This window comes from Triticum dicoccoides, chromosome 7A (assembly GCF_002162155.2).
Source record: "Triticum dicoccoides isolate Atlit2015 ecotype Zavitan chromosome 7A, WEW_v2.0, whole genome shotgun sequence".
Lineage (NCBI taxonomy): Eukaryota > Viridiplantae > Streptophyta > Magnoliopsida > Poales > Poaceae > Triticum > Triticum dicoccoides.
In genome coordinates this window covers 459,690,828-459,703,371 of record NC_041392.1, presented here as the reverse complement: position 1 = coordinate 459,703,371, position 12,544 = coordinate 459,690,828, and the positions used below count along the sequence as shown (strand labels likewise).

At 43.2% G+C, this 12,544-nt stretch overlaps 1 protein-coding gene across 1 annotated transcript; it reads right to left on the bottom strand.

The window, feature by feature from the left end:
- Positions 1-11,227: 11,227 nt before the first annotated feature.
- Positions 11,228-12,019, bottom strand: LOC119333547. Its single transcript, XM_037606407.1, has 3 exons — positions 11,904-12,019; positions 11,401-11,690; positions 11,228-11,310 (listed from the first exon to the last, which is right to left on the bottom strand). The coding sequence occupies exons 1-3, from the start codon at positions 12,017-12,019 to the stop codon at positions 11,228-11,230; spliced, it is 489 nt and encodes a 162-aa protein (XP_037462304.1).
- Between the last annotated feature and the right edge of the window lie 525 nt (positions 12,020-12,544).

The window sequence follows — 12,544 nt, the reverse complement described above, 5'->3', positions numbered from 1 at the left end:
AAAGAAGTTTCCGACAAGTTCAAGGAGTTGACTGTGATGAGACTCTTTCAATCATAGTGATGCTAAAGTCTGTTAGAATTATGTTAGCAGTTGCTGCATTTTCATTTATGAAATCTGGCAGATGGATGTCAAAACAAAGTTTCCTTGACGGTTTCCGTGAGGAAAGATTGTATGTGATACAACCAGAAGGTTTTTTCGATCCTAAGGATGCTAAAAGGTATGCAAACTCCAGCGATCCTTCTATGGACTGGAGCAAGCATCTCGGAGTTGGAACATATGCTTTGATGAGGTGATCAAAGCATTTGGGTTTATACAAAGTTTGCAAGAAACTTGTATTTGCAAGAAAGTGAGTGGGAGCACTACAACATTTTGATAAGTATATGTGGATGACATATTGTTGATCAGAAATGATGTGGAATTTCTAGAAAGCATAAAGGGTTGTTTGAATGGAGTTTTTCAAAGGAAGACCTGTGTAAAACTGCTTACATGTTGGGTATCAAGATCTATAGAGATAGATCAAGACGCCTGGTAAGACTTTCACAGAGCACATACCTTGACATGATCTTGAAGGAGTTCAAGATGGATCAGTCAAAGAAGGAGTTCTTGCCTGAGTTTTAAGGTGTGAAGTTAAGAATTGAAGCTCGAGCACGACAGAAGAAAGAGAAAAGACGAAAGTCGTCCCCTATGCCTTAGCCATAGGCTCTATACAATATGCCATGCCGTGTACCACGACGTGCCTTGCCACGTGTCTGGCAAAGGGGTATAAGAGTGATCCAGGAGTGGATCATTGGACAGCGGTTAAAATTGTCCTTAGGAATAAGGAAATGTTTCTCGATTATGGAGGTGATAGAGAGTTTAGCGTAAAGGGTTACATCGATGCAAGCTTTTAACACCTATCCGGATGACTCTGAGTAGCAAACCAGATACGCATAGTGGAGCAACCATTTGGAATAGCTCCAAGTGGAGCATAGTAGCAACATCTACAATATGAAATAGAGATTTGCTAAGAACACACGAATCTGAATGTTGCAGACCCGTTGACTAAAACCTCTCTTGTAAGCATAACATGATCAAACCCAAGAACTCATTGAGTGTTCATCACTGGTGATGTGAACTAGATTATTGACTCTAGTAAAATCTTTGGGTGTTAGTCACATGGCGATGTGAACTATAAGTGTTGATCACATGGCGATGTGAACTATAAGTGTTGATCACATGGCGATGTGAACTAGATTATTGACTCTAGTGCAAGTGGGAGACTGTTGGAAATATGCCCTAGAGGCAATAATAAAATGGTTATTATTATGTTTCCTTGTCTATGATTCATGCTATAATTGTATTAACCAGAAACCGTAATACATGTGTGAATACATAGATGACAACATGTCCCTAGTGAGCCTCTAGTTGACTAGCTCGTTCATCAATAGACGGTTATGGTTTCCTGACCATGGACATTGGATGTTGTTGATAACGGGATCACGTCATTAGGAGAATGATGTGATGGACAAGACCCAATCCTAAGCATAGCACAAGATCATGTAGTTCGTTTGCTAGAGCTTTTCTAATGTCAAGTATAATTTCCTTAGACCATGAGATTGTGCAACTCCCGGATACCGTAGGAATGCTTTGGGTGTATCAAATGTCACAACGTAACTGGGTGGCTATAAAGGTGCACTACATGTATCTTTGAAAGTGTCTGTTGGGTTGGCACGAATCGAGACTGGGATTTGTCACTCTGTATGACGGAGAGGTATCTCTGGGCCCACTCGGTAATGCATCATCATAATGAGCTTAGTTTGACAAAAGAGTTAGTGACGGGATCATGCATTGCGGAACGAGTAAAGAGACTTGCCAGTAACAAGATTGAACGAGGTACGGGGATACAGACGATCGAATCTAGGGCAAGTAACATAGGGATGGACAAATGGAATTGTATATGGGATTGATTGAATTCCCGACATCGTGGTTCATCCGATGAGATCATCGTGGAACATTTGGGAGCCAATATGGATATCCAGATCCCGCTATTGGTTATTGGCCGGAGAGGTGTCTCGGTCATGTCTGCATGGTTCCCGAACCCGTAGGGTCTACACACTTAAGGTCCGGTGACGCTAGAGTTGTTATGGGAAATAATATGTGGTTACCAAAGGTAGTTCGGAGTCCTGGATGAGATCTTGGACGTCACGAGGAGTTCCGAAATGGTCCGGAGGGGAAGATCGATATATTGGACAAAGGGTATTAGAGTCTGGAAGTGTACCATGGGTACGAGGCTATGGCTAGCATGACCGAAAGGTGTTTCGGGAGCCCCGACAAGTGTTGCAGTGCCTCATGGGCCAAGGGGAGGGGGCAAACCAGCCCACTAAGGGGCTGTGCGCCCCACACCCTTTTCCCATGTTACTTGAGGAGGTGGGGCGCCTCCACCTGGCTTGGTAGGCAAAGCCTCCACCTGCTTGGCTTAGGGGCAAGTCTCCCTAAGGTTTCCCTAGGGAGATCCAATCTGCCCTAGCCGCCGCCCCCTAGGAGAAACCCTAGGGTGCCTCCCCCTCCCCCTCCCCCCTATATATAGTGAGGGGGTGGGAGGACAGCCATACCCTTCCCCTGGCGCAGCCCTCCCCCTCTCCAACTCCTCCTCCTCTTCCGTAGTGCTTGGCAAAGCCCTGCCGGAGAACCACGAGCTCCTCCATCACCATGCCGTCGTGCCGCTGGAGTTCTCCCTCAAGTTCTCCTCTCCCCTTGCTGGATCAAGAAGGAGTAGACGTCCCCGGGCTTTACGTGTGTTGAACACGAAGGCGCGATCCGTTCGGCGCTAGATTGGATCTTCCGCGATTTGAATCGCCGCGAGTACGACTCCATCAACCGCGTTCTTGTAACGCTTTCGCTTAGCGATCTTCAAGGGTATGTAGATGCACTCCCTCTCTCTCTCATTCCTAGCAGCTCCTAGATTGATCTTGGTGACACGTAGGAAAATTTTGAATTATTACTACGATCCCCAACAGCCTCCGCATCGTGGGTGCTCTCATTGTAGTGGTGAGTTGCCTGAGCCGCTTCGGGCACCAACCTGCTGGCTCTCGAGATGAGGTAAGCACGTGCACACTGAGAAAACATCTCGTAGTCTTCGTCGAAGGCACCGACGGTGGCCTCGAGAAAACGCCACGAACTGTCGTTTAAAGCATTCAACCATGTCGCAGCGTCGACACGCGAGGCGTCAACGGTGGCCTCGACGGTGAAGTGCTCCTCCAAGATCTGGGGGTCGGCACAAATGGCAGCCATCGTGACCTCATCCACGCGTGTGGCCGCGATTTGCTTCTCTGCTGCCAAATGCTCTTTGAGGTCTTGGCTATAATGCGTCCACCATGGCTTAGGCCGACGCTTATTTGGTGGAGGCGTCGGTGATTTGGGTGGAAGGTGTCGCGCTCGCGCCGGCGGTTGGGGCATGTGGGTTGTGGAAGGAGGAGGAGGATGGGGGTCGGTTGTGGATTACCTGCCTGGATAGGCGAGGCCGAGCAGCGTGAAGGAGGGTCGTCGGTGAGGAGGCAGTGGCGCTGCAAGCAAGGAGTGAAGGTTTCAACTTGGAAAGGAAGGCGGAAAGGGGGGAAATGTGGCTTTTGGTAAGGGGGAGGGGGCAGGGAGGTAGATATTTCCGCGGAAGCCGAAAATTTGGAATCGCTTCAGCCAAAAAACTGGCACACAAAGTGTTATCAGACACGGTCCCTTATTCATACACGGTCTGAACATATTTTGTGCTGCATCTCACACGGTTGGTTATAATAAACTGTGTGGGATCTACTTGATTTTTCGTCTTGATTTGAATTATATAATGGGGTCACAGCGGCCATGGACGGTGTTTGAATTGCTAGACCTTTTATCTCCAGTGATCATAAAAGAATTGGAATTATTCAGGGTTCGTTTGGACATTTTTATGCATTAAGTGAGTTTTCAATGTATTTATGTGCATAATTCAAATTTGAACTACATGCACATGCTCCAGTGCATATAAATTGGTTGAAAAATCAAATCTTTGTCCTTGGGTGCATGCTTAGGTCCCATGCAAGAAATGGGAATGAATGTCAAACACCCTGCCACCGTCACTCGGCCGCAAACATTGAGATACTTGGTTTTTAAATTCTAGTAAATCCAAAACTTGTCTTAAATTCATGAAACCTGGCTTGCTATCATGGAGCGGCATCAACATGGCGTGGTAAAGTTTTTGTCCCATTTGGGGCAGGTTTGGGTATATGCTTCGCACAAACCAGAGCTTCTCACACCAAGCATGATGGTTTCGGTAGGGAATGCCCCAACTTTGGGGACGAAACGATATCCATTACCTCTAATTGCTTTCAAAATTTTCTCGTGTCAACATAGAACAATAGGAGTGTTGTGTTATTTTTTGTGATTTTTGGGGTTCATTTGGACATTTTTATGCATTAAGTGAGTTTTCAATGCATTTATGTGCATAATTCAAATTTGAACTACATGCACATGCTCCGGTGCATATAAATTGGTTGAAAAAACAAATCTTTGTCCTTGGGTGCATGCTTAGGTCCCATGCAAGAAATGGGAGTGAATGTCAAGCACCGTGCCACTGTCACTTGGCCGCAAACATTGAGATACCTGGTTTTTAAATTCTAGTAAATCCAAAACTTGTCTGAAATTCATGAAACTTGGCATGCTATCATGGAGCGGCATCAACATGTCGTGGTAAAGTTTTTGTCCCATTTGGGGTAGGTTTGGGTATATGGTTCTCACAAACCAGAGCTTCCCAGAACAAGCATGATGGTTTTGGTAGGGAACGCCCGAACTTTGGGGGTGAAACGATATCCATTGCCTCTAATTTCTTTCAATTTTTTTCTCGTGTCAACATAGAACAACAGGAGTGTTGTGTTATTTTTTGTGATTGTTTGGGGTTCGTTTGGACATTTTTATGCATTAAGTGAGTTTTCAATGCATTTATGTGCATAATTCAAATTTGAACTACATGCACATGCTCCGGTGCATATAAATTGGTTGAAAAATCAAATCTTTGGTCCTTGGGTGCATGCTTAGGTCCCATGCAAGAAATGGGAATGAATGTCAAACACCCTGCCACCGTCACTCGGCTGCAAACATTGAGATACCTAGTTTTTAAATTCTAGTAAATCCAAAACTCGTTTGAAATTCATGAAACTTGGCCTGCTATCATGGAGTGGCATCAACATGCTGTGGTAAAGTTTTTGTCCCATTTGGAACAGGTTTGTGTATATGCTTCTCACAAACCAGAGCTTCTCACAACAAGCATGATGGTTTCGGTAGGGAACGCCCCAACTTTGGGGGTGAAACGATATCCATTGCCTCTAATTGCTTTCAAATTTTTTCTCGTGTCAACATAGAACAACAGGAGTGTTGTGTTATTTTTTGTGATTTTTGGGGTTCGTTTGGACATTTTTATGCATTAAGTGAGTCTTCAATGCATTTATGTGCATAATTCAAATTTGAACTACATGCACATGCTCCGGTGCATGTAAATTGGTTGAAAAATCAAATCTTTGGTACTTGGGGTGCATGCTTAGGTCCCATGCAAGAAATGGGAATGAATGTCAAGCACCGTGCCACCGTCACTTGGCCGCAAACATTGAGATACTTGGTTTTTAAATTCTAGTAAATCCAAAACTTGTCTGAAATTCATGAAACTTGGCATGCTATCATGGAGCGGCATCAACATGCCGTGGTAAAGTTTTTGTCCCATTTGGGGCAAGTTTGGGTATATGCTTCTCACAAACCAGAGCTTCTCACAACAAGCATGATGGTTTCAGATAGAACACCTATATGCAAAGTGAGAGCAGGATTTGTGCATCTCTTGAACACAAACGGTTCTTTTGGATGACCCGTGTGAATCACTAGCGGGGCGGTGCAGTACTATTCAATTTGATAGCGGGCGACGTAGTTCCCAATACGACTTTAATGCAGACGAGGGAGAGGGTAGCGGTTCCCGAAATGTTGAACGACCAATGATGTATCCTCCTTCAATTAACATCGTGTGAATGCATGAGGGAAGTAATGGGAGGACCGGGAAAAGAGGCAGCACGATGTGAATGCAACGCAGTTTGCACTCATATAAAGGCGCCCCTCCATTCCAATGCATCTACCACATTGTACGCACCTAAGCATTTGCCTAAGCACCTACACTAATAAGCGCAAAAGTGCCCACTCCAGACCCATGGCGGCGATGCACGCGAGCAGCCAGCGGCTGTGCTAGATGGTCCACGATGCCGGCCTACGGCATGGCATCGTGGATCGTCTCCATACGGTGTTGGCGACCGACTGGTGGATGGCTGCTGTCGACGCCAGCTACCACTCTCAGTTGTACCAGATGATCGTTCGCAGCACCAACTGGTTCACCGTCGTCAAGAAGCTCATGGACGACATCGCTGTACTCCTCCAGCCCACGTGCCTGGGCTCCTCATTGCCTGCCACCCTAATCGGCCTCCATGGCCGGAACCTCTTTGAAGCACCGGTGGCCCTGCGACTGCTCGCCGACGCCACGAAGAATGTCCACCTGGAGGTCGCGCTCGCCGCGAGGTGCCTCGCCCTGCAAGAAACCGTCGACCTACACATCCATGTGTACGAATGAATCATGTACATGGGTATCTACAATGCCAGTGAGGACGCTATGACGTTGGCCTTCTTCAGCCGGCTGGAAGCCTTGGATGCCTTATTTGAGAAGCACCTTGACCTCGCCACACAAGCCGCCGCTCCTTAGCCGCCGGTCCCGGCCGGCGCACTGAGTTGAGGAGGAGGAGGTTGTACGTTGATGGATGCATCTTTCTTCTTGCCTCCTGTAACCACCACTGCGATCGCATCATCGTGTCCTTAATTCTTATTTTGCTATTGCATTCTCCTTCCAGTCAATACAAATATGTGCGATCTCTTTGATCAATACAGACATGTTCGTTCTAGTCTTATTTTGATTGGCTTGAATGAAGGTCTATCGCGCCATTAGGCGCCGTAGCGCACTGTGCTCGTTGTTAGGAGCCGCATCGCGCTGTGCTCGTGTCCGTTGGCACGCTCTGCTCGCGTCCGTCGGCGCGCTCGGCTTGTGGACAACTTTTCCTTGTGTGTTCAATTGCTATATGCATATATATATATACATAAACACTATTCTGATCATGGGATCAGAATAATATTCTGTTCACAACCTGACCTGCCCCGCTAGTAGTACGTTGAACTTCCTTGTGAACTAGGTTGAACTTCCGCCAACATTGCCCAAATGGGGCTTGCGATATACCGTTGAAAAGCTATGGACACCAATATCATGACCCAACTTAAATTTTTAGCAAAATATAAGCGGTTTAAGAGCAGTTTTGAAAACCGTTTTTTCTTCGCACAAAAAACGTGAATCGTATTTTCGATCGCATTTCTAAACTGTTTATGGGAATGAGGCATATAATATGGCGTTGGAAAGCTGCTGCAAAACCGCTCCTTCCACATGTTCAAAGTTTTCTCTAATTCCCTATGGTTAAAGAGTAATTTGAAAAAACGTAAAATTTCGTAAACCGAACAGCTGAGTTCGTTTTTTCGATGTCATTTCTAAATGGCTAATCCAATGGAGGCATATGATACGGCGTTGGAAAGCTTATGAAAATGCACTACTTTTTCATCTTGAAAGTTTTTTTCTAATTTTGAATGGTTTAAGAGTAATTTAGAAAATGGTCCAAGTCCTACCGAGTTCGTATTTTCGAGCTAATTTTTTAACCCTACGTCCGAATGCAGCAAATGATATGGCCTTGGAAAGCTTGAACAAATGCGAAACTTTTTGGTATGTATTGTTTCTCCCAATTCTTTACGGTTTTAAGTCAGTTTCGAAAATGGAGAAAAACGTATTTTCGCCGTAATTTCTACAAACTTTATCGGAATGGGGCAAATAATATATCGCTGAAAAGCTACGGAAAATGCTAAACTTTTTCATTTTGATGGTTTTCTCTGATTCCTAGCCATTTTCAAGTAATTTCGAAAACGGCGGGATCATGTGTTCTGCCTTTATCGCGAAACAGATTCTTCGAAAATGCATTGCGTGAAGAACCTGAACTTCTCGGCGCGTGTACCTGAACTTCACTCTGTTTTTTCACGTTCTTTTCTTGCTCGTAGATCTCCATCCACTGCAAGCAGCTCTCCATCCATTCACCGGAATTGAGCAGGTGATATACCGATGGAAAGCTGCTGTAATCACGCAAGTTTCTCGTGTTGTTCATTTTTTCATACTCGCGACAGTTTTAAAAGATTTTCATGTGAAATTCATTCAATGTAGTAGTTGAACTTCCTGCTGTTTTCACGTTGAACTTCTGTGACGTATTTTCGTTTGTAATTTACCTCATCCATTCGTTAGTGTTACACAAATGATTTTCCTTTTGTACAAACCCTTCTCACAATAATTTTTTTAACTTCCTCCGACCGGGGACTTGAACTTACACAAATGATATTCCTGTCATTTTGAGGTAAATTAGAAAATGACAAGATCATGATTTCTGCCTTCATCACGAATGGAAATGCACTGCATGAAGTAGTTGAACTTCGCGGGCATGTCTTTTTGAACCTCACTCTGTTTTGCTGTTTTTTTCACTGCATGAAGTAGTTGAACTTCACCCTGTTTAACTTTATTTGTATTTTTCTTTATATGAAATACACACCATGTAGTACATGAACTTCCGGTTGTTTATCACTTTGAAGTTCTCTCTAGTTTGAGAGAATTATTTTAAAACACAAAAAACAACATATTTTTTATGTATTTTGGACATCTAAATACACGGTGAACCTCTCTCACAAGAATTTTTTGAACTTTTCCTCGCTGAGCACTTGAACTTCTCAACCATTTTTTTCGTTTATGAGTTGTTTTTAAAAGTGCAAAAAATGGTGTTGTGTTTTTTTATTTTTTAAACAAGTAAATCCTAGGTTTTAATAAACTCCGAACTTCTCTCTTATTTCAATTTGAACTTCACCTTTTTATATTTTGAGTAAAGAATTATATTTGATTTTTATACAAATAAATCGAACATCAAAATACAAGATGAACCTCTCTCGCAAGAATTTTTGAACTTCCCTGGACAGAGCCCTTGAACTTCTTTCAACAAACCTTTTAAGCTTTTTGTTTTCTATTCTTATATTCTTGTCTGAAATGCATTCCGTGTAGTAGTTGAACTTACTGTTGTTTTCACCTTTAACTTCTGTCACGTATTTTTGTTCAACCTCTCTCAGAGAATTTTTGAACTATCTCACGCCGAGCAGTTGAACTTCTAGCAACAAAACTTTCGACCTTTGCTTTTTCATTCGTTTTTTTCATACATTGAAAATTCTTTCATACAAAAATTTCATGCACACCACGTAGTACGTGAACTTCTGGCAGTTATCAAACTGAACTTCTCTCGGTTACGTGAAAATATCTGAGTTTTGTATAGACATTGAACCACTCTACCTTTTTTTATTTGAACTTTATTTTTGTATTTTTAGAAATGTGGAAATTATAGGGTTTTTTTGAAACATCAAACTTCTTCGTTGTTTTGAAATTAAACTTATTGGTTTTATTCTTTAGTAACTAGAAAAATCTAGTTTTTCAAATAAATATCAAAATGCTCCGCTTTTTCCAATTGAATTTCTTACTTTTATTCTCTAGTAACATGAAAAAATGAGTTTTTTAAATACATTGAACTACTCCATTTTTTGAAATTGAACTTCTTGGTTTTAATCTTTAGCATTGGGGAAAATCTAAGTTTTTATAAACATCAAACAACTTCATATTTTTTAATTTTGGACATCTTGGTGTTATTCATTAGTAAGGGGAAAAGTCCTGGTTATGTAATAAATATCGAACCGCTCAATTACTTAAAGTTGAACTTCTATGTCTTATTTCTAAAAGAAGGAAAAAATTTAGTTTTTCTAAACTTTTTGAATTGCTCGGTTTTTTTTAATTTGACCTTCTTGATATTGTAATAAACATTGAACTTCCCCATTATTTAAATTTGAACCTCTAGGTTTTTTTGTAGAACGGGGAAATTCCATTTTCTCTATAAATTTTGAGTTGCTCTATTTTTTAATTTGGCCTTCTTGGGTTATTCTTTAGTAACGGAAAAAAATCCTAATGTAGTAATAAGCATTGAACCACTCTATTATATGTATTTGGACTTCTAGTTTTTTTAACGAGACAATCACCTTTTTAAGTTTTATTTTCCTTTTAGTAATGAAAAAATCTCAATAATTTGTAGCAAACATCGAACTTCCTTCTCTTTCTCGGTTGTTTTCTTCGTTCTACATGAGAAAATATAGTTTTTCTCATTTTGTGTACTAAGCACACACACACATCACATCCACACATTTTTTGGTAGTCAAATGAAAAAGGTTACAGCCCCACAGGCATAAACAATTGAACTCCCCTTAATTTTGAGCAGTAATAGATGAAGTTCTCATGTACATAATTGTCTTGTCCCTTATACTAGTGGGTGGAGCCTCACAAGTGGACGGCGGCGCGCGTTGTTGGATAGGCGAGAAGGAAGAATGGTGATGCCTGGGAAGGTTGGATTCAATCGTCGCTTCAGTCGTACCTTTTTTTAAATTTAGAAACGGTGAAATATCTGCTTCAAAGTGCTCTGTTATTTTTGTACTGCTCTATATTTTTAATTTGAGCTTCTCGGTATTTTTTGTAACGGGAAAATCATAATTTTCTGGCAAACATAGAGACCTTTCCGTGATTTATACTCAAACTACTAGTTTTTCTTTAAAAATGGGCAACTCCATTTTTTATAAACTGTTTTTAAAATAAGAGCAGTCCAAAGATATTACACCGCATGTTTAGAATCAGAGCAATCCAATGATATTCCAAATAGTAACAAAATGACCACATTATATACAAAGAGAAATGCAATGTTCGGGTATCATTTTTCTACTACGCACACACCTTTGTTCTCATCCACCTCCCAAAGAAAATCAGAGCCACCACCACTGAAAGCCACTCATGTAAATAGAATAAAGATGAATACTTTTTGCAAAAGCAAGCGACTACAAGTTGAAGGGACTAGTTCTAACGCGTGTAGTATTAGCTCCTTCGTGTTGACCAATTCCACCAAGAACAATCCATGTGTGGAACAGGCCGAGCGGAATGAGGGAACGTGAGTAGGAGCTGCTCCAACATGACCTGCTGAAAGAAGTTAGGTGCATCCCTGGCGTGCAGCTTCTTGCACCCCTTCTCCATCTCTGCCTAGGCCGTTTACCCATGTGGCTTCTCAGGCACTACAGAGTTGAGGCCTTGAGGGTGCACGTTCACTCGGGGGAATAACACGGACTTCTGAACTGTTGCAGAACAAAAAAAATATACAGGCGATTCAGCCGCAAACTCCTCAAAATTGTAACAAGTCCAGCACATCACAGTGGCGATTATACAGGTAAAAACAAGTTCACAGAGAGGATACCGGGAGCCGTGGTCGTGCTGTGCTACTCGCCGAAGTTGGACGTCGTCATTAGAATTTTGAACTTCTAGGGGGCGGCTGCTGCTGCTTGATGAGGAACCAAAAACTGCCTCGCTGTTGTCGGTGTGGCCAGCATGGTAGGCGAAAGAAGAGTGCTTCTCGTGGCCCATGCACGCCACCAGGTCCTCGGCGCTGGCGAAGCTCATGGAGAAGACGTGGGTGAAGCCATGCGTGAGCGCCTCCTGGTTCAACACGTCTTTTCCCCTACAACCCAACACAAGGAGCAATCAACCTAACTCTAGATAGAAAAACTTCTGAATGGCGATGCCTAATCCTGATCTGTTGTTGCTCAATTAAAATCTGACATAGTTTTTGTTCACTGGTGCAGTAAAGATGTAGCAGACATTTTGAAGTGTACCGTGCAGTAAAGATGGAATCCCTTTTTTGGAACAAAACAAATGAAATGCAAATGCATACCACCCGAAGAATTTGACGGTGTCGAGCTCCCCGGCAAGCTTGGTGAGCTCCTCAATGATGTCGTCCACCACCACGCCCTCCTTGAACCTTACCAGGCACAGGTGCTTGAACTCCATGGCTCAACAAGTCACAAGTGCAAAGCTGCGCCAAGCTTTCTCCTCCAGTGGCTTTGCACTTTGCAGCGGATGCGTATCATCATGCCATGACGCTGGCCGTTTTATGGACAGGATGAGAGCTCTGCTTCGGTGTTGTCGGTGTGGACTTCTGAACTGTTGTAGAACAAAAAAATATACAGGCGATTCAGTCGCAAGCGCCTCAAAATTGTAACAAGTCCAGCACATCACAGTGGCGATTATACAGGTAAAAACAGGTTCACAGAGAGGATATTGGGGAGCCGTGGTTGTGCTGTGCTACTCGCCGGAGTTGGACGTCGCCATCAGAATTGAACTTCTAGGGGGGCGACGGCTGCTGCTTGATGAGGAACCAAAAATTGCCTCGCTGTTGCGGTGTGGCCAGCATGGCATGCGAGGTGGTCCGCGTCTACCTGCACGCGACGGGGGGAGTGGTGCCTGAGCTCTGCCAGCGGCATCCTCGGGGAGGCGGAGGGTGCAAATCGCAGGTGGGATCTCTACGGCACGTAA